The 21,695-nt window shown below is 36.6% G+C and overlaps 1 protein-coding gene across 1 annotated transcript; it reads right to left on the minus strand.

Annotated features, from left to right (window-relative positions):
* Positions 1–11,629: 11,629 nt before the first annotated feature.
* Positions 11,630–17,615, minus strand: LOC130625643 (uncharacterized). Its single transcript, XM_057440744.1, has 8 exons — positions 17,381–17,615; positions 15,482–15,715; positions 15,062–15,216; positions 14,527–14,691; positions 14,201–14,366; positions 13,817–13,968; positions 12,613–13,628; positions 11,630–11,984 (listed from the first exon to the last, which is right to left on the minus strand). Exons 1-8 carry the CDS (start codon positions 17,568–17,570, stop codon positions 11,774–11,776), a joined length of 2,289 nt encoding a protein of 762 aa, XP_057296727.1. The 5' UTR covers positions 17,571–17,615; the 3' UTR covers positions 11,630–11,773.
* Positions 17,616–21,695: the final 4,080 nt, after the last annotated feature.

The following is a 21,695-nucleotide window of genomic DNA, read 5'->3' on the forward strand; positions in this document are numbered from 1 at the left end:
CGGAAGCTATTGGCAACTGGTAGCAACGTTGGACCCACTCTTAAAAATTGAGTGCCGTAACATATCGGAATTGATGGGTTGATAATGTCATCAAATATTTTTGCAGTCTTGCAGTAACTGTCGACAACAACGGCTTTCTTACTCCCAAATTTAAAATCCAATTTCTTGTTGAGATCAACTGGCCATGTCAAATTATACAGATGAAACAAAGAATTTTTTAAGTTCCTTTATATGTACTACTCTCCCACTCACTAGACTTGACTAGAGTTGCTTTTTACACAACATGGACAAGTCAGTAGTGGCCGCAACAGGTGCTAGGCATACTAAGCACAAAACCAAGAAAATTCTGTCAGATGTGTCGCATCCACTGTTACTGAAGTTTGCCTTCAATTGCACCAATGGATTGACGGACAGGAAAATAAAGAAAATCAGGGGATCTAACTTGATTTTTTTCTTGTTTTCAGTGAAAAAAAGTTTAAAAAAAATTTTAAAATTTAAAAAAATTTCCTGCAATGCGCAGTGCAACTACTTAGTGAAAAACTTGATAGAAATAAGACGTCTTAACCGGATGAAGAAATAACTGTGCGTCTACAAATTTCGACATAAATTAGAGAACAAGTATTAAATTTTTTCACCCTCTTCTCTAGCCTATACGAAAACTTCTTGTACCTGGCTAGCTACATGTTACGTATTTTGATCATTTTGTTAATATTCTATAGCCTTACGTGTACAAACAAACATCATCTCTTGATCCTTAAATTATCCAAAGATAAAGAGTGATTACATTTCGAGCATTTCTTGGCCTCTTCCATATCGTTTTGTGTCTGCCATGTAGGCAAACACAAATTTCGCTGGACCTAGTATTCCAGAGAGTGAAATGTTCAGCTGGGCATCTTGAAGTAGGAAAACGTAGCATTAAATATCCCCTGCTCCGTCTGCCTTTTTTGTGATGTGGATCGTGATACCATCACTCAGACGTTGTAGAGGTCTCCCAGAGCCATGCAGGCTGTGGTCAGGCAATGCTCGGAAATCGACGAACAGTGCATATCTTTCCGTGAGGAATTTTCCTATGGTCACCTTAAATCGTGACTAAGAGGTTGACAATTTGCTCTAGGTTTTCTTTCGGCAGCATCGCGTGTGAGTAGAGCTCATTGGGTTCACCCTCGACAGTAATCGAGATTTTCTCGATCTTTGGGTTATAGAACACCTCGTTCGCGCCGGAGTAAGCCTTCACTTTTCCGGTGTCTACGAACAGCAGCAAAACACCTTTTAGACATTTTGCAGGCGTATAAATTTGGAGATTGTAGCTGGTATCAGCCTTCTTCATCGTAATCACTTTACTTCGAAGTACTCGAAGACTATACCGTGACATAATAGCGCTCGTAGGACAAATTGCAATCTCTCATATAATCCTGCCTGGTAGAACGGCAACTCTCGTGTCAGTTCAAACATTTTCCCGAGGGGTATGCAGAAAGTGTTGCCATAGGCTGCGACGATTGCCTTCTCCTCGTCCGTGCCTGCGTGGTCGCTTGCTTTTACCTGCAGGGCGCGGATTGTACCGTCGTTGGGATTGATCCCTTCTAGGATCAGGTTGTTTTTTCGATCAAACTTGGGCAACCATAGGTCCCTGTAGGTAGCAAGCACCCTGTAGTCGCTAATATTTTGAACCTCGTTGCCATTCAAGGTTATACGAAGATTTTGCACCAAGGATTTACCTATATTGCTGACGATGGTGCGTTACGTGCTTGTCCTTGTAAGTTCCAGATCGAAATGTAGTTTGATACTCCCGGGAAAAATTACATCGTTCTGCTCGATGTTAGGGATGTCGACATAGAGGTCCTCATTTTGATTGATTGTCGACGCTGTTTCTTGGCCTTTATGGCCATCATTGTTTTAACTTCTTGGCAAGGAACGAGCTTCTTTCTGAATAGGTTAGTCATGCTTTATTATTAGCTGATTTTTTCTTCAAATAAATGCAATGCCGATTAATCCAATATACAAAGGAGAGATTATACACCAGAGGAAAACATTCCAGACGAGGATGAATCTTTCAGTAGGCTTGAGAATCTGCCCCTCCAGCCTGATGCAAGCTGTACGCCAACGTCCGAAGAACAGGGTCAACGACATGGAGACACCACAGCAAGGCAGAGGCAAGAGCTACTAAAATCAAAGGTCGACGATCTTTACGAACACCTTGGTGAGGAGCTGGGGCAGCCAATCGCGAGATATTAGAACGAGTTTTAAGAACGAGCTTATTTTCGATGGAAAAAAGGAATGGTGAATTACGGAACGTTGCCGAGATACAGAAAAGGTTAGGTACAAATCGCCTGCGGGCCTTGGGGTTTACCGACTATACTACACCAAACAAAGGGAGTTGGGAAGGGTAAAAAATCATAGATCGCGAAGCTCGAGTCTAATGTGTTGATCAACAAATTAGACTTACTTTAAGCAAATATAGGCAACGATTAGCCCTACTCCCGTTGTAATCAAATCAGCCTTGTTGTCATCATACTTTTGAGCTTTACCAAGGGGTAGGGTGGTGCCCCACCCTACAATTTCTTGCCCTGGTGCTTGATGTTGATCTGCCTTGAGTATTTGATCATGGACTTCGCTAGCCTTTTCAAAGGTGTAGTCGCCGGATACACCCTTCTCTTGCCTCGGTGCTTGATTTTTAGTCGACTCGCTAGTGTTAATCTTGGGGTTAACACCGATGGAGAAATACTCCTTGCTGATGAGAACTTTGTTCGTGAAATTCACAACATTTCCAATATGAAGGCTCGTGTCACTTGGGATCATATAGACGCCATGAGCAACACTAAAATCCACCTTGGACCGGGCATATTTCAGCACATTTTTATTCAAGCACATTTTTAATCACACACTCGTGATTAATGAACAACTTCAAAACCTCATGGGTTTACCCTTCGATCCCAGTACAAAGTACTACACAAAGGGCGACTACGATGCAGTCTACAAGACTGACGTTTACCATCGTCTACGACTTGTTTTCCCTCAGTTAGGTGAGGATGATTGCCTACTGGATGGTAAAAAATCAAAAATTCTCGCCATGCTCCCCACCAAAGAGTTAAACGCATGGGGATACATTATTACATGGAGTTTTGACACTCCAACAGACAGACTGGAGTTCATGCTGACAGACGAGCATCATCATGAAAAAATTTTTCGTTCGTCGGAATTACGATGCATTTGCTCATAGAATAAATGGCTGATGTTATGAAGCTTTACCCAACCTTACCGCCAAGTGCGCTTAAGGATCACCTAGAGGCTCAGCAAGAGCACGATACTATGCCGGAGGAAAGTCAGGTCTACAGACTCATTAAGATCGAAGAGATTGAGACGTTTTTCCGAGAAGAGATCAAAGAGAGAGAAAAACTCTACAAAAAGTTCAAGTTTTGGAGGATGGGGCTTCGCTATGCTGATCATGGCATGATTGCTGTTACTGTCATCACTTCCGCAGCAGGTATTGCCACGCTTGCAACCAGATCCTGAGCCCCTATAGCAATGTCTTGAAGCAGCGTTTGAAGTAGGTATGGGGCAAGTAGGTTGGAAGAATGCTTCCAAACCGATACAGTATAAGGTGCACAAACATGAGTGCATCAAACTCCTAGCTGAATCAAAGCTAGACACTGTCTACAATAAGATCTCCAAGGCGATTCAAAATGGTACAATTTCAGACTATGAGGTTACGTGGAACATCCAGGAAAAACAGCGCTGCATGATGCTCAAGGAGCAGATTCGACAACGAACGAGAAGGGCTGTGGATACCAAAGATGAACTTTTGAAAAAACTGCAGTCTGCACAGTATGTCAACGGTACTTAGATTCCACGCCTGCCTATAGTCTGATCTGAGTTTTATAGGTAAATCTCCCTACAAAACTACAGCTTCGCGCCTTACCTGCGCGTATATTGGCGCAAATAATCGATTGGACAGCCAATCACGTCTCCCGTTTCAGCATCAATTTCTACGTCTCCATCATATACCATCCGTCGCTGTTTTTAGCAAGATCCTCCAAATATTGTCCAAGATTTTTCTCCCACGCAATTTCAACACAAAGCTTGCAGTAAGGCCAGTCTGTTTGTGTTAAAACGTCCTTGTACTAAGCTTTGTGGATTACCTCAACAAGAGCGCCCTTAGCCATTGTAGAATAACGAAGAACGTGCAGTGATTTTGCTTCTTTTCGAAGTGCGTTTAAAGTGCGTTCATGTTTGTTTGTATGGCTGGCTTCAACCATATAAACCTTTACATCCACTACAATTCAGTGAAGCTCTCATCATCAGAGTCACTAAGGTAGCAAGCGCAATACCTTTCAACCTCTTTGTATTTACGTTCTTCCAAGTAGATCTGTACTTAATAGTTTCTTCCTTGCCTATAAATGCTCCCTATTTTTGTGATAGCTGTACACTCACAGCTTTCCTGCGGTATGTTTTTCTTATGGAAATTGGTTCTGACCCCACCATTCCACCCCTTAAGCTTAGTATTGATATACCGGTCCTTCTTTACACCGATGTTGGTGAAGCAAGTCAATTGAAGCTAGCCATTAGTTGTCTCTAGTGCTTTTTGTTTTTCTTTGATATAATACGGCGACCTCGCCGTATTATATCAAAGAAAAACAAACTGACATCTTACTACAGCTGATATCTGGAAATACACCAAAACTGAATATCATAGACGTAGAAGACACTGGGGTTGTAAAATAAACTCACCGCGGAACAACAACAACTCGTTGTGCAAAAGTAGTGATTTTTTGGCAAAAATACAATATATATATGTATATGCGGAATATTTCTTTTCAGAAGGTACGAGAAATTTAGATCGCGCGAAACTAAACAAAAACGATAACTAAGAAATTTCGTTAAACCTCTTTTTCACAGAATTATAAAACTAAATATTGATAATAATCACAATATTGTCAGTGTTGGCCGACGTAAATCCAACATTGATGAACCTTTTAGCGCCAAAAATCCATGCAAAGTTATACTTTCATAAAGTTAAAACCCCTATTCTGAAAGAAATGCAATACATTGAGTTGTACAATCCGTAGAGTGTGAAAATGTCACGAATTAAAGGGATGTGCGTCGTAAGGTACACTCTTTCAACCGGAAAATAATACTCGGAACGCAGATAATAGTAGAGACTTTCGCGTTAACGATTTCGGAGATGAGAAGGCGAACAAAGCAGTTTGCGGGGTTTTTTTTACAAAAAATAACGGCACTAGTTATGAAAACCGATTTTTTAAAGCCACGGAATCTGCTGCAATGAATTTCGAAAACTCACAGGAAACAATTAACAAAAACAAACAATTTACAGAAACGAAAACAATTTATTAACTTTATCAAGATTTATAAACAGCTACAAATTTTTGACAGAAAAACAATAACAATGCGGTATGAGGTTTCGCTTTCTTCTTTTTATCTCACGTATTGCAAGATAACATCTCTCGCTCTCATTATACGCAATCTAAAAAGAAACAGAAAACATTTTTATATAGTATATTATATTATATATATAGCAAAGTCTCTAAATACATTAAAATCCAGTGCCTTTAAGAGACGATATTTAGAGCTAAATTTCTAAACTACAAATATATATCATTTTTTGGGACAGAGTGCTCAAAAAGTGTTTACTAGATACAATATGCTTGATATAATTGATAAAGTCATGCAACTCTGTTTACTTTGAGGGTTTTCTTCTTTTAGGGATTGGTAGTTCAGTTGGTAGAGCGTTCACTTCATACTCATATGGGTTCAATCCCACATAACAGTTGTTCCTTATTGAACAGAAATTTAAAGGGTTTCTGTAGCTCAAATGGAAGCTTTTTAACACTCTAGAACCGTCTATGTTGTCCCTCCTGGAAAAAAATTGACAGGGTAAATTTATTGGAATTAATGAGGTTAACCACATAAAATATAGATCACTACTTTTTGTGGCCAGGACAACAGAATTGAAAGCATTGTTTTCCATTTGAAAAAATCACATTGTATTTAACAATTTGCTCAAGGTTGCCCTCATACTTATGGCTTTTTTGGCCAGCTGACACGCATACGCATAATCTACCATACTGAACACAAAAGTTACAAAAAACACGAAATTTGATTAAGGTGTATTATGTGGTTTCACATTCTTAAAGGCTCATTTAACAGTAGTTTTTACGTATCATGCAAAAACATAGAGTTAGATGTGTAAAGAAAATGATGAAGCCCTAAATTTTTTTTATCTTTTTAAATATTTTTATATTTGTCCAAACCTAATCTCCCAAAAACAATAATTACATTAACGGTCGCCGCCATTATCGAACAAAAGTCCAATACACTTAATCATGGTGCCGTGTTTTTCCTGCGCGCGCAGAAATGGAGGTAACTTTTCCGCTTAGTTTGTTTACATTTTTACCTCCAATTCTGCGCGTGCATCAGGCATTACGTAATCACTTAGATGCGTGCGCAAGTAAATATCGGGACTGTGATTCCATGTATTGGTCATTCATGACTTCACACGTCGTACATAAGCTCACTTCTTGAAAAATTTATTGCGAGTTTCGAGTGTTGAAGAATTTAACAACATGCGAAAGTAAGTAAACAAAGTAGAATTTCCAGGTAAAGGTACCATTTGATAAAATGGTTCAGATTTAGAACATATATCAGTAAAAACACCCTTGTAGCAACAGTATAAAAGTTTTTAACCACAAATGAGCAAATATTAAAGAATGAAGAGGTATATTTAAGAGGGTGCTGATAAGCCGCAAACGCACGCATTACAAGGGCGAGTTCGGGCGACTTTTCGAATAAAATTGGCGGTTGTCCTGTGAAATCGCCCGGAGCATTCCCGAAATGCAATTTTTTATAACATACCATCATGCGGACGACAGTTGCGTGAAGGCGCTTGAAGAAAAAGGAGTTAATAAAGTTTATAAATAAGTTATTTGTAAAGTAAATCTTATCAAAAACCATCAAAAACAGTTCTTTTAAGAACTTCGCTACCACATAGTAAGTTTATTTTAATTTTTATAGTTTTTTGAACCATTGGTGGCTTATCGGCACCCTCATGTATATTTTCCCCTGCTGGATACAACAAAAAAAAGAAGCAACTTGAGTTTTAGGAAATATTTAAAAATTGTATAATAAAATTTAAAAAGAAAGAGTTTTGTTAATACTTTATGGATTGAACGTTCTTCTTCTGACTGTATAGCTAGAGGTAATGATTCCATTGAAGGATCTCAGCATTTTCCATGGTGGCCACAGGCACCACAAAGTAATTTAGTTAGCTAGCTACATCAAACCAAGGAAAAAACGTAAAAATAGATTTCAAATCATCCCTACGTACGGCACTTTTCCCCGATCGGGTGAGTCTCCCCCGATCGGGGTAATCGCCCGATTGGGCAAATCGGAGGCGAACGCTAACTTTTGGATACCCCGATCGAGTGAGCGGCGCTTTGGAACTTGTAATCAGTCAATCGAGTGACTCTGCCCCAATCAATGTTACGACATATTTCACAAAAGTTTTGGCCTATCTTTCTACATTATGAATGGGTTCGCCTGCTCAGAGTTTATTTTATATATGTGAAGTCATAGGAGTTTTTGGTACTACTTTTCAAGAAGTACTTACTTTTTGAAGCAAGAAGGCTGTCCATGGTTATACCTGGGGTGTCTTTTTGTGCTTGCTTGGTACGAATGGTCTTACATACCACTTCAATCTCTTAGTTTTCAGAATCATCAACCAAGTATTGCAAGTTTCCTTAAAAAACCAAAAAGAGATACGTTACGGTTCAAATATGTTTTATAGAGCTTTAGCCCTTAGATTTCAATCTTTTAAAAATAATCATGAAATTAGCAAACTAGTTCTTGTAAATTTTTAGCATAAGAAATGGTATTTTGTGCGCAAAAAAGTCATTACCCTTCAATACAAAGTAGTGTAACAATTTAAATGTACAGTCCCTTCTGCACTGTGGGCTTTGTCTTGTATTATTTCATTGTTTTGTGAGTCTTCCTTGAGCACTAAAAAATATCTTATTCATCACGAAAAATTCTGTCCAGCTGTGCAAAATTTAGTACAAGTAATGTCGATGTTATGACATGTTTACATACCAAATAAACAGTGCGAAGGTCTGTAAAGTGTTTCCAATCCACCATCCCTTTTTTTTATTTGATCATTAAACCATGACCATCAAATTCGTACCACCTTTGGTGTGTCGCAACAATCCCATGTAGTGGTACATGTTCCAAAGTGAAACTGCAACCAAGTCATACCTAAATGATATTATCATTCGTTACACATAACTTTAGATATAATATTTTGGTTTCAAGGCAATCATGTATGTTGGAAATATATCTTTACAAAGACTTATAATAAAACTTTGTGAATATTTGTCAAAAAGTTGATATTCCCACAATGTGACTCTATATATAATATTAACACTTGAAAAAATACATTACTTTGTTGTTGCCACACATAAAAGTAAGTAAGTATGAAAAATGGCATATACTTTCCTGACATAATTTCCATTGATTTCAACACAGAATTCATAATAAAACGCCGATTTTAATTTCAGTTTAGTTGAAGAAAATGTACATACCATCTGGTGGCTGTGCAGCATGACGTTTGTAATTCATTTGTTCTTTAACAGGTATGGAGAAAAAGTCGATGTCTTCATTGTTATCAAAGTTCGAATCAGTGATAACCTTCGGCTGTTTTGAAACAGTCGGTGTGATTGTGGTTGATGGTGGCTGTCCAAATACTAGCTTGTACGGAGTAAATCCTGTAGCGCTGTTTTGTTGTGTGTTGATGGCATCTATTGAAAAAATGAAAAATATAATTAAGTAACGACAATTCGATCTGCATTTCAGAACTATTGTAATCAACCTACATCATATTTGTGGCAACCACGAGCTCCCAGGTTTAGTTTCACTGGCACACTCAGCTATCATGACTGATATTTGATGCTCCAGATTAATATGAGGCTGTTCTATCATGCCTTGACTTCCTGGATGGCGAGGACGACCACGAACCACCTGAATCTCCTCTGACCAAGCTACGATAAGATGATCTACTGATTTATTTACAGATTCTGAACCGTTATCGGAATGAAAGACCTTTGGTGGTCCTAACAATGAAAATATTTTTTCTAACTCAACAGTGTTTGGAGCGCTTTCTTTTCTCTCTCTTCTGTGGCTGTTTTAAGTGGCAAATTTCGCAATGAATTGGTATACTCTTTAATAACCGATCTTGGGATACCATAAAAAGAACTTGAAACCTTAGTATACGAAAAATACGAATTGAGTAGTTATTTGTATCAATCTTTATATTTTGACTAGGGTACAATTTTTTATGTAAATAAAGTTATTAATTCTGATAAAAAAACACTAATACCTTTTTGAATGTCTTTTTCACACCAGCGTGTTTTAATTCATTACAGTGAGCTGAGTGTATGATGTCAAAGAATTCATCTACGTATTTCACTGTCTGATTCATTGCTTTTCAAGTTCTAGGAAATTTTCTTCCTGAACTCTCTTGTTATTGTGTCACTCTTTGGTCTTTTACCAGTGCCTGTGTAACGCTGGGCAAATTATTCAAATTTTTGGCGATGAACTTCCATGGGTTAACTAAAACCAGTGTAGCTCCGACGATTAGAAAATTTAAATGAAAGTTTTTTCGAACGTTTTCTTCGAATTTGTAAGAAATTAAACATCATTTCTGGACATCCTGTCTGGTCATGGCAAAAGAAAAATAGGCTCCACGTAAATTGCGAATTTCGTTTCATTTGCGATACTTTCCTATTTGCTTGTCCCGAATGATATAAAAGCCGGTCGACCCCGAAAACGTTCGTTCTAAAAGTGTCGAATAATATATGAATGTCATACATAAGTCGGTCTGCCCCGATTATGTTCTTTCTATAATAAGTGAGAAATAATATTACACTGTCGTATATAAACAGGCCTGCCCTGATTATGTTCCTTTTATAAGTGCCAAATAATATTTTTTGAGTAATAAGTGGTCCTGTCCTGATTTTGTTGCCCTGATTATGTATGTTCTGCCCTGTTCTTAACCGGGGTAAGCTGCCGTACTTAATTAGGCCAATGTTCATTATCCGGGAAGAACAATACGAACAGCTTTCGCCTGTTCGTCACAGACTCGCCACCTCGCCAATATGTTTTGTATGACGCAATAATTATGTGACATATCCGCGCCAATCAGGTTTCGCATCAGACCAGCGTCCTCCAGGGCCATGTTTGTATCGCCGTCCCGTGGTCAGAAAAGATACAAGATGCCCTGAGGACGAGGTTGTTCACGAATAAAAATATATACGAAATTAGGTAATTTTTTTTTACCTTTTGCAAAGGAACTTAGGGATACGAGCCATTTTTAGTATCGACCTCTTTAATTGAGTTTGGCATAATTGAAAATTCTGGAAAGGTCTATTTTTTCGGATTTGGAAGATCGTGTGCGATCGTGTTGCGAATGCTTTTATTTAGTAATTTTAAACGTAAAATTTAGAAATAAAGGTATTTTCAAATAAGCAACAAAGATCTTATTGACTTAGGTCATACAGGTAATCGAAGTGATTTTTGTTCATAAAGAATTTTAAAAAGTAGAGACAGGAGACCAATAATGCACAATAGGGCTCTAAAAACTAATTCCCGAACCAGTAATATGTCGATTACCTTCCTTCTTTGAAATTTAAAAATTATCCAGGTAGTGAAAAATGTTGCATTCAACTGTTTATAATATCTATAATAATTTATAAAGAAAGATTGCTTGAGATTTTGCATTCTAGAACTTATTTGTATTTGGTTTACCAGGACTACATAGGGTCGAAAAAGGCATTTTTTAACTAAAAGATGTTCTTAGATTTATAGAAAATGTAGTTTTTTTTAGAACACATTAACAAACTGGCAAACAAGTGAATAAAGTGCATCGCAACATGACGTAAGTAATATTTCCTTCCAACTTACCCGGGGTGACTTTTTGTCGTTTTCGGCTGAACTATGAGGTAGTCTATTCCAATTTCTTTTATACGGAAGGTTGCGTTACTTAGCTCTCTTACACTGGCGCTGATTTTGTTGGGAGTGGTTTTAAACCAAATCTTTGCGAATTGCAGGGGAGTGCAATTTTGTATTCCAATTGATATAGAATATATTGGTTTAGTCGGAGAAAATATAATAACCGTATTTTAAAAATGACTTCCATGCAGCTTAACAGGCAAACAAAACGCATGAAATAGTGATGCGGGAAATATGCACGACTGGCGAAATTTAGAGGACCCGCAAACCCGTGGGTTTTTTACGGGTTAGCGACTGGTATAATAAACTGGTATCCACGTACTTAATTCTTCGTTGTACAAGGAAAAATGCACACGACAGTCAAAAGAATGAAGAAAGGTGAAAAAAGTTTTGTATTACTTGATAAAATCTGATCACTTTGCTTGATAGTAAAATCTGAAACGTTTTCCGCCCTTCTTCTTTTTCCAAAGTTCATGTTCCATTGTTTCAGCCATTTTTCAGGTTCGAAAATACATGAGGATCATATCTTTAAGTACTTATTTATTTTCAAACCCTATTGGCCGAACACTAACGTTTATCACAGTAACTTAACATGAAAACATACAAATAACGAATGTAAACGAGAGTAAGTAATATAATGATAGCCACAAAAAAATTGTAATATAGCATGTACGAAATAAAATAAATAGTCCAAAATACGTGAGTATTGTCTTTGTAAAAATCGTCTTTGTAAAAAATTGTTCTTGTCAAGTTCAGATTTTTACTTTTTCTTTTTCTTATCGTCGTCGTCATCATCAGCATCATCATCATCATCATTATTATCATCATCATCATCATACATATCGTCATTGTCGTCGCTAACGACATTCGCTTCCTCGTCATCGTTGTCGTCAAATTTATCGGTGTCGTCTAAGTCGTCAAAACGGTCATCATCTGTTCTTCCATCTTCGATCGCGATTTTTTTACGATGGCTAGAAATGAAAAACATTAGCTGGGGATTACTGCTATGTTATTAGAAGTTTTGTGAAATTTGCTCCTGCAAAATTAAACATTTCGTAATTACGCAACTTCGTTCCCGGGGCAATATTTCGCTTTTTTTATATCTGAGACGGCACGAAGAAATGAGATTGTCAGAAAGGGCCTAGGGACGAGGTTGGTAATTACGCTAATGAAGCACCATTACTGGATGAAAACTTGCAGTGTTGACTTAAAAAAATACCAAAGACTTTACAAGGACCAGAGACTTGTGTTACAAGGACCACATCGCCCACGACATGTAGTAACAAGCTATTCCTCTTGAAATTATGAAATTTAATATACGCACATGAGAATCCTATAGTGTTTAAAATCCGTTTTTCCTTGTCTATTGTGCACAAAAAAAAAAAAAAAAATTTTTTATGCCTAAACTTAGGATATTTTCGCGCGTAAAGAATGATCGAGAAAAAAGTTTCGCAAGAAATTTTTGCATTGACTCTCGCACACGTACTTTGTAGCGAGAATGCATGACAAATAGCGAGCGCGAAAAATAGTACAAATATTATTTTTTCTCTGCGTTCATATTGCACAGCGACCCCTGAAGAAAGATGGACAATCACATACCTTCTAAACCTGGGATGATAGTCTTCTACCTCAAGCGAATCTTTTTTTGCGCATTTATTATAAGCAGCTTGAACTTGCTCCATACCATACTCTTCAATGAAATATTCATACGCTGGGTTAGTCAAATCTCGACCTCTAGCCTTATTTCTACAAATAGACTTTTCTACGCTTGGCGTAATCTGAGGTCGAGGACAGTTATCGTACACTGCTTTAATGGCTGCTTCACTGTAGAGTTTATTCTTAGCTACGACTTCGTCGAAAAAGTATCCGTCATTTTTGTCCCTGCAAACCAGCTCGGCTCTAGAAGTTGATAACGCGCAGCTGTTGTAACTTGTCTCCACTTGTGTGATGTTGTATTTAAAAAAAGACGTTAGGACCTGCGATAACGTTTTGTCGCTGTCTTTCGCCGTACAAATGGATGTCCGTGTATCGTTGATGAGATCAGCTGGAGGACATTTTGAAGTGTAAATAAACCACTTGACTTGCGTCACGTTGATCTTTTCCTTTGCTGCATTAGCTTGGTCGCTTAAATTGTCTACCCAGTTTTGACAAACCAGCTTCTTTTTGTCTTGATCATTCAAGATACAATCTGTTTGGTAGCCCGTCTCATTCATTTTACTGGTCACCCAAGACGTGACTTGTTCTTCGGTCATATACCCGTTATCGACGCAATCCTTGGCATCTTTTATTTCTTGTTTTTGAGCATTCAAGAATAAGTTATGAAGGGTATCAGTACCTTTCTTGCATTCTGCGACAGCGTAGTTTAGTGTGTTAAATTTCTTTGTTAGACATGTCAACTTGTACTTGACCTTACTGAACGCCAGAGTGGCTTTTTGGACTAGATATTCTGTATATGAAAAGTTAGCCGTAGTAATTCTTGTATTGAAATCAGTGAGATCAAGACCAACTTGCTTCATCGTAGAAGCATCTGATGCATTTTCCATGAGCTTTATAACTTCACGAGTGAAAGAAGTAAAGTTCGTTGAGTAGAGGGATGATTTTAAAAGGTCGTACTCCTAAAAATGTGGCAAGAATTTACGTGACTACACATCACTTTTTTCGTGCGTATTAATAATTATAGGCCAATAATACAGACAAATGCGAACTCGCAAAACTCGTTCGTAAAGGCGCGAAAGGATGATGAACAGATTGAGCTGCGTGGCTACTTAAGTTACGTAAATAAGAACTCGCCATAAAAACTTACAGCTGTCACATTATTCTTTAAGTCGACAACTTCCTTGAACAAATAGTTTGTATGATTCTCCTTCGGTTTCCATGTGTTTAAAGCGTTTCTCATTCCGTCGCGAATGTCGTTGCAGGTATCAATGGTCTTTATGACGTACAGTATATCTTGAACTGTGGAAAAGAATAAGTTATGCCATGAACTGAATTTTCATTAAAAGAACAAGTTATATTAACAGAAAAATCCACATTCAGATGCTTTGGCTTGAAACTGAGACTCCTACGTAATAACAAGTCAGAAAGAAATGGAATCCTAGGGACAAGCATGCGTCACACATACAAGCGTGCGAACTCTGGCCGTGCGAGCTTTGTTACAGTGTGATAACATGTTACTATGGCAACGTACCTGATGCGTACACTGTGAAAATGGTTGTAGCTCCAAACGTAAGCGCTTTTGCAGCTATTTTGTAGTTTCCTTTGATAAACCATCCTGCTCTTTGCATGTAAGATGGATTAAGTACGACACCTGCGTTGCTTGAAACGGCGTTGCTTCGAGCTCGTACTACAGGAACCTAACAAAAAATAGTTTTATATATACAATTGGGAATATTTTAGGAGAACGCTGCCGCAATAAAAGTGTAGCAGTTTATAGCCTTATTGTAAATTTTCTGCAAAAACTATTTGTTTAATTTATCTAAAAAAAAAAAGAAAAATATAAAATATTTAACCCACGTTCATTTTCTTCCATTTCTGTGAAACCCAACGCAACATAAACAAGTCTGAAACAAAACTCGACGCCCTGAGAACGTTATTAAAAACGTCGGAAAAAATGCTGTTCATAGTGATTGTTACCAAGGTCAAGTTTGAAAGTGATGCATTATGGGCTTCCAATTTTTTCTAAAAAGAAATAAATGGGAATTTAAGATTTTGAATTTTACTCCGGAATGTGTATATAATGTAAAAAAATTAGCTAGTATCACCAATGTTATTGGATTATTAACAAAAAACCGAAGGGATTACCACGAGAATAGCGCCTTTGCTAATTTTTTTACATTACATACACATTTATAGTGTAGTTTCTATAAAAAGTATTGTGACCCAAAGTAAACACACAAACAGCATTTGAAAGCGTAAATATTCATTAGACAAACATCAACCTCGTCCCTAAGGCATCGTGTCTTCGCGGTGGGCATCGTATCTTCGCGGCGGCGGCGGCGGCGGTGACGCTGGGAACGAGGTTGGACAAACATAAACTGTGATAGCAAACCTGCAAATCGAATCTGGCGTTTCTAATTTTTACTTCTAAGTCACTGTCCAATGTTTTGACAAGTTTACCCATGCTGTCGTCAATCTTTTTCATCTCCTCGTACATATAGGTGTTGAGACGACTCAGTTTAAATAGATACGTTTCTGTATTTTGAACTAAATACATGAACGAAAAAAGAAGTAGAAACATCTGGTAGTCATTGGCCGTTTCTTTCAACAATATAGCTCTCTTGAATGTTTAAAAGTTTGGACGGTTTAAAAAATAGTCTAAACAAAGCATATTTTACAGAATTTTTAGGTAAAGTAAACTAAGGGCGTGTAAAGGCGTTTAGTGGCATTTTGGGGGCGTTTAGGGGCGTTTAGGAATATGCAGGAGAAGCATTAGCACTAGGACAGAGAAAATAATCTTCAAGTGACTCACCTGTTAACCAATGATTATCGATCTCTTCGCTTTTTGCCAACACCCGATCTTTTATTCCCTTGTATTCGTCATAGTCGGAACAAATACTTTTGTGTACCCCACAACATTTATGCTGTTCGAACCAAATGTCAAAACCCAGCTTAGCGGTACTGATAGCCAATGAAGCACCGTGTATAATACCAGCGGTTATTAACGCCGCCTTTAAAACTCTTGCGCCAGTCGGTCCAAGTGCACCTAAAACAGCATAGATTACAATTGAAGTCAGTGACAAGGAATCTGAAAAACCATTGGCTGAGATTTAGACAAATGATTTAATCGAGCCACTTCCAAATTTTTATCCAGTCCACCATCACCATTCACACTCCAAACGGTTAAAAATCGGGCAAAAAGAATGCCGTAACTCCTGACAAGTAATTTGTTATGAAAAGCTTCTCGCATGTTCAAAACGGGGATAAGCTGTGCTACACAATGGTAGCAAACATAAAACATCTTAGGTCTTAGCCTTCAGAAATGGGAATTGTTAATAGCGAATTATTTTTTGGCCAAAAAAGGTCTTTTTAAAAAATCAGGCGCGCATTCTAATAGCTTTAATCACATTGGTAACTAATAGTGTTTTAATAACACTTCTTTTTTATTTTATTTTTTGGCTGATGAAAAAAGCGGAAGACTTTTTACCATTTTTATTTATTCCGTTTCCATGACGTCATAATTACAAATTAATTAAGACTTGCTCTTAAGATGTTCCAACATACGAAAAAGCAAAGTTTTAACTTTTTTTTAACAAACTTTGATTCTCGAGATATATTGTCTTAACCCTATTCGGTCCGGGGTTTTTCGAACATACTATGACCGGGGGCGGAACCCGCCCCCCTCAATAACTTTTCATAGGGTCGTTCAAATTGAATCAAACTTGGCACACGTACTATAGTACGTCATAAAAGGAACAAAATGGCAGCAATAAATTTTTGCTTGCGTCAGCACATTTTTGTGACGTCATCACAAACTTGAAATTTGTTAAAAATGCCACTATCTGCTTAAAATTTAATTACTTTTGTTCCAGAGCGAATTTTTGCATTCTGTCTAAAGTTTCTGAAAGCTAAATAAAAGTTATTTAACATATTTTACTGGGGTTCGCATCAAAATTTGCCAAAAATCGCCCGAAAATCCGTTTTCCGATTTTCGGGTAAAATCCGACAAAATCAGGAAATCGGGTTAATCACGTGTCTTAATTATGAAAAATGATTCTTCTTAATAAACAAAAGTTGTGTTGCAAGTTTCAAGTTCTAAGGATAATCCTAACAGGAGTTATTAAATTTTTCCCATTATAAGGATTTCATAGAGATATTTAGGGGTAGTTTCGAGTAATGGCCAATATCACAGCCTCTGAAAGGTATGGGACCTAAAAATTTGGCATGCAGGTGTCTAATAGATAAATATTGAAACTCAGTAAGTTTCATAGCCATATAAGATAGTAATAAGGATTTATTAAAAAAACCGTCAGGGACCGAATAGGGTTAAGTTTTGTTGCGGAATTTAGCTTAAGCCGAGCCGAAGCCAAAGTCAAAGTATTCATTACTTATCAGGTTAGCTTGTCTTGGATCGTCCACCCTTTAAAACTGGAGTTGTTTTGGTGTGCGTATGTTTTATTACGGCTTAGCTAAGAATTTGCCAGTCAGACCGTGCGAAGCACATCCAGGTTAGCTGTGTAGAGCCGCTCAGTATGCTATCCACGGCACAACTTGTGTAATGGACCTGACGAGGTTAACTGGATGAAGCTCGACATTTTCCAAGGTTTTTTAAACTTTAACAAAAAAACCCGATTCTAGTTATAATTCAGTCGATATACACTTAGTTAACAGTGTTCCCCCAATATAAGTTCCAACATTTAAAAAAACATACGTTTTGATACGCTCCTCCTTTCCATCCATTCCTCATCTCTAGATTTCTTCCCATAATCCTCTATTCTTGTTGTCCCATAAAGCTCTAGTTCATTTTCCTCGACATGATATATCCTTCTTGCTCGAACTTCTTGACAAAGTAATGAGATGAGCAGAAGCACAAAGAATATCTGTATCCTTCTTTCACCCATACCTGCTGTATGAGAATACAGATGTTAAATCTCTGAAAGGTAGTTTGCTTGCTTTATAAGACAGATTCTTCCGCTTTGCGATGCAGTAAAAAGGACGTAATTATCTTATAATTATAGGCTTTTACAGCTATAATCTACCTCTTTTAATTGATCTATTGTTAAGCATATTTTGAGAAAGGAACTTTTTTTTCAACCTAAAAATATAGTGTTTGTAACGTAATGTTAGTTCGTGTGAAAATTTAACCGCTCACTGTATATGATGGGAGTAAGCAAGGTTACGCCCGTGAGAACTTGAAAATGTTATTTTCTTTAATTATTTTCTTTTTAAATGAGAGTATTTTAACTATTTTAGTACTGTTTTAAGATACCAAACTCGACACTCACAACACGTTTAAACAACCTCGCGCAATACCCAAAAAAAGAAAAAGAACGAGGTTGGTGTTTTAGTCGATTTTCATTTAAAATCACTTAAGATAATTATGTTGCTAAGAAACTAAGTAATGTAGGTCATGAAATAATTATGAAAAACTCTTTGACAACACTTTGACAAAACAAATCGAAACAACGCAAAGCGGAACACATTCCAACTTATGTGTACAGTGCTTAGCTTTACTTAACTGGATAAAAAATCACTTCTTTTCACATCTTCCTAACAATAAGTTAGAACAAAAAAAAAAACAGTATTGGAGTAAATTGTTATATTTGTAGGTATTGGTATATTGGTAGAGTGGTACATTGCATGACATATTTTATAAAACATATTTCATATTCATCACAGATCTTTGCACTTGACATCAACCGACTTGTGACCATGAACTGGATTAAAAACTTTCTCAGTATCCACGGCCAAATGTAGATTGCATCTTTTGTGCGTATTTTCCAAGAAAGAAAACCGTGAGGCTGGTCACTTTCAGTTGTCGATGTTCGTCTGTTCTTCTTCACGCCAACATTTTCTTTGATTATTTGCTCCGGTGAGGTACCAACGAAAGTTGCATCAATTAATAATAATGACAGTTAAAGTTTGCGTTGCTTTAAACGCAACCAAAGACCGAGGCTTGGCCGAGGATACAACACGTGCATTTATACTATTCTCATGCTCATGCGCATAACCTGAAATGATGGGTTACATTGTAGTGCAGAATCCGAAAAGAAACTTCGTTCCCGACTTATCGCAGAACGTCGGAAATAGCGCGACATAAATGTCTATTAAAAAAACGTTCAGTTGGTCTACCCAGTGACGCAAAGGCTTGTCCTTAAAATAGCCATGCTTTCTATTTTCCAAACCCCAATTGTTATTTTTAAAAACATTCTTTGGAACTTCTGTTTTGATGCAAAAAGGTTTTAGGTTATTAAACGTGCAAAAGTTTCTCCTGCTTAACAAGCGGTGGTAGAAAAAAAACAGAACAAAAAAATAGAAACTAGATTTTGAAACTACAAAAGTTTTACACTCACCTAACCAATTTTTTACCCAAAAAAATTGAAGTGTTGACTGTCGATAGTAAATTGACAGTCAACACTTTAATTTTTATTATTAAATAGCTGTAAACACACAGATTCAATTTCCGCTTATGATGGAGGGGGTTAACAAATTACCTTAAAGCCCAAAGCTCAGTGTCCTAGCTTTACTTTCAAAATATCATACGCCTATTCCTACCTACTGTCGATTAAAGGTCTTGATGTATTCTAATTTAAGGTAAATTAAGGTGAAGCGTTTATTCAAAAGATAGATCTAGCAATTACTATACTACGGTTGCATTTGGGAACGTTTTCAGGTCGATTTCAGGGGGTTCTTGTTTCTCTACTTCTGCTATACCTTCCAAACCTGCTAAACCTCCTCCTTCAATAATGTTTTTCGGGAGGTTCAAAGTAAGCTAGACAAACTTTAAATTTATATTTGATTTTTGTGTTCCATGTTACTACAATACATTACGTGAAAATATCGATGTTGTTTTTTCTTCCCTGCGTGAGCAAACACGTGTAAATAATTATTTAATTTGTTGATATGTTTTATGTTACTACTGTACACAAACTTGACGAAAAATCAATCAATAAATATATATATATATATATATATATAAAAAATAGAGAGCAGGTAAAGAAGATTGCGCCAACCTTTTCCATATATTTCTTTTCTAACAACTCGAATAAACAAAACTATCTCCACAGGAAAGTTTGAAATACCTAAATTATGTCAATTTTTTTTCTATAGGTAATGACTAAGTTAAGAAATTTATAGGATTTTTGCACTTCTTCTAAAACTTTAGTTAAAAAGAGCACACATTATTTTTATGCAGGCATGTCATATACTGTTGCATTGAAAACTACCAACAAATTAAATATGATACGTATTTTCAAATTTTATTTTTTAATTCTGCACGTGAGGCGTACGATAACATGCTAGTGTAACATTTTATGAATGGAGAGATTATTAGTTAGCTCGTTTTTACTCACAAGAGCAGCTAGAATATTAACTTTCTTCATAGAACTTAAGGTATTTAGGAAACTCGTGTTTATAATAAGGTTAGTATACTTTTTATTTGTGTTTCATGAAAAAATGTCGGTCTGAATGATTAAATTGAACATAAATCTGACAGCCAAATAAAAGTTATTTAACATATTTTCATGTTTCCGATATTTGGGTAGAATCCCAAAAAATCGGAAAATCAGATTAATCACGTGTCCAAAATTTATAAAATGATTTCTCTTCATGTGTTGTGAATATCAGGTTGTAAGGATAATCCTAACGAAAGTTATTATATTTTCCCGATTAGAAGGATTTTATAGAAAGTTTGTTTATGTTTCAGCTCGTCGAAAGAAAAACGTGCAAAACAAATAATCCCTCCTTTCATAACATTTTACACTTGCATGTTATTACACAGCGAAAAATTATTAAAAAAAGTATTTCCCAATCCTAGGATGGAGAAACACCGTTTATTAGAAAACATGCGTGATTATACTCTCACATTGAAACAGGAAGTTTTTGTCTAAACTAGATAACGAACATAATTGATTCATTATTACTCACCGCTAATTTAATAATTATGCCGTTCATGCTAATAATCTTAATTTAGCAACCTTCTTCCCATGGATTGCGTGATTTTTTTAGACATGGGCACTAGTGCCTAGGTTGTTAATCTACATTACTGGGATGAGTAGTTAGAATAATTGAATAGACTTGTGACCACATAAACTCATATTCCCACCTTTAAAAAGTACGAGTGTTTATGCCACATGGGGATGGAGAATAGTGACACAGCATGTAGGAACAATATTTTTTGTAAAATTCTAGTGCTTACAGTAACAAGTATGTCAATAATATGGGACTTAAAAAGTTGGTATAGTTTTCTCATTACCGAGACAATTGACATCTAATCTGTATCTAGTCACGTAGCACATCATAAATCGCAACGATCTTTTGGGTTCGTTTCATTTAAACAAAAATAACAATGGTGAGTTGAGAAAAATAAAAATTCTTACTAACTGACGAGAATACGTAAGCCAAGGTATAACCCACTATCACGAGGAGTTATTAATTAGTCTGTTCTTGGACGGGGCCGAAAACTTCGATGACAGTAACAATCAATTGGCGATCTAATTATTCAGAAACAAAACACAAATTACTAATATCAATACCTATATAATGGTGCTTAAACTAAATCTTGTAACATCTAAACGACATAATATATATTAATACATCAATCAGTAAACCAAATTTGATTGTTCAATGTACGATGGAGAAAACTGAAGGAAATAACAAAATGATCACACGCATAGCCATCTAGTACACACAATTTTTAACATTTTTACGGCCGCCGGTTGATTAGTTGTCATAGCAGTTATTAGCTAAAACTACTCACGTTAATGCGATTAATTGCCTCAATGACGTCATTTTGACTTGCTGACTAATCGTTTTGTTATTATGAATTTCTCACAGTTTTGGCAACCTCTTTACCAAGGCTCATTTACGCTTTAATGGCTGAAAGAACCACTTCAAAACAGGTGTACTGTATTAAGCTGCAGTTTGTGACTTTTATTTTTGATGTTTCGTTACAAGAAACACATGTGTCCATCTAGCGTTTAAATGACTTTGATACTAACCGTTTAAAGTTAAAACTGAAGAATACC

The sequence above is a fragment of the Hydractinia symbiolongicarpus genome, chromosome 14 (assembly GCF_029227915.1).
Source record: "Hydractinia symbiolongicarpus strain clone_291-10 chromosome 14, HSymV2.1, whole genome shotgun sequence".
In the NCBI taxonomy this organism is placed as follows: Eukaryota; Metazoa; Cnidaria; class Hydrozoa; order Anthoathecata; family Hydractiniidae; genus Hydractinia; species Hydractinia symbiolongicarpus.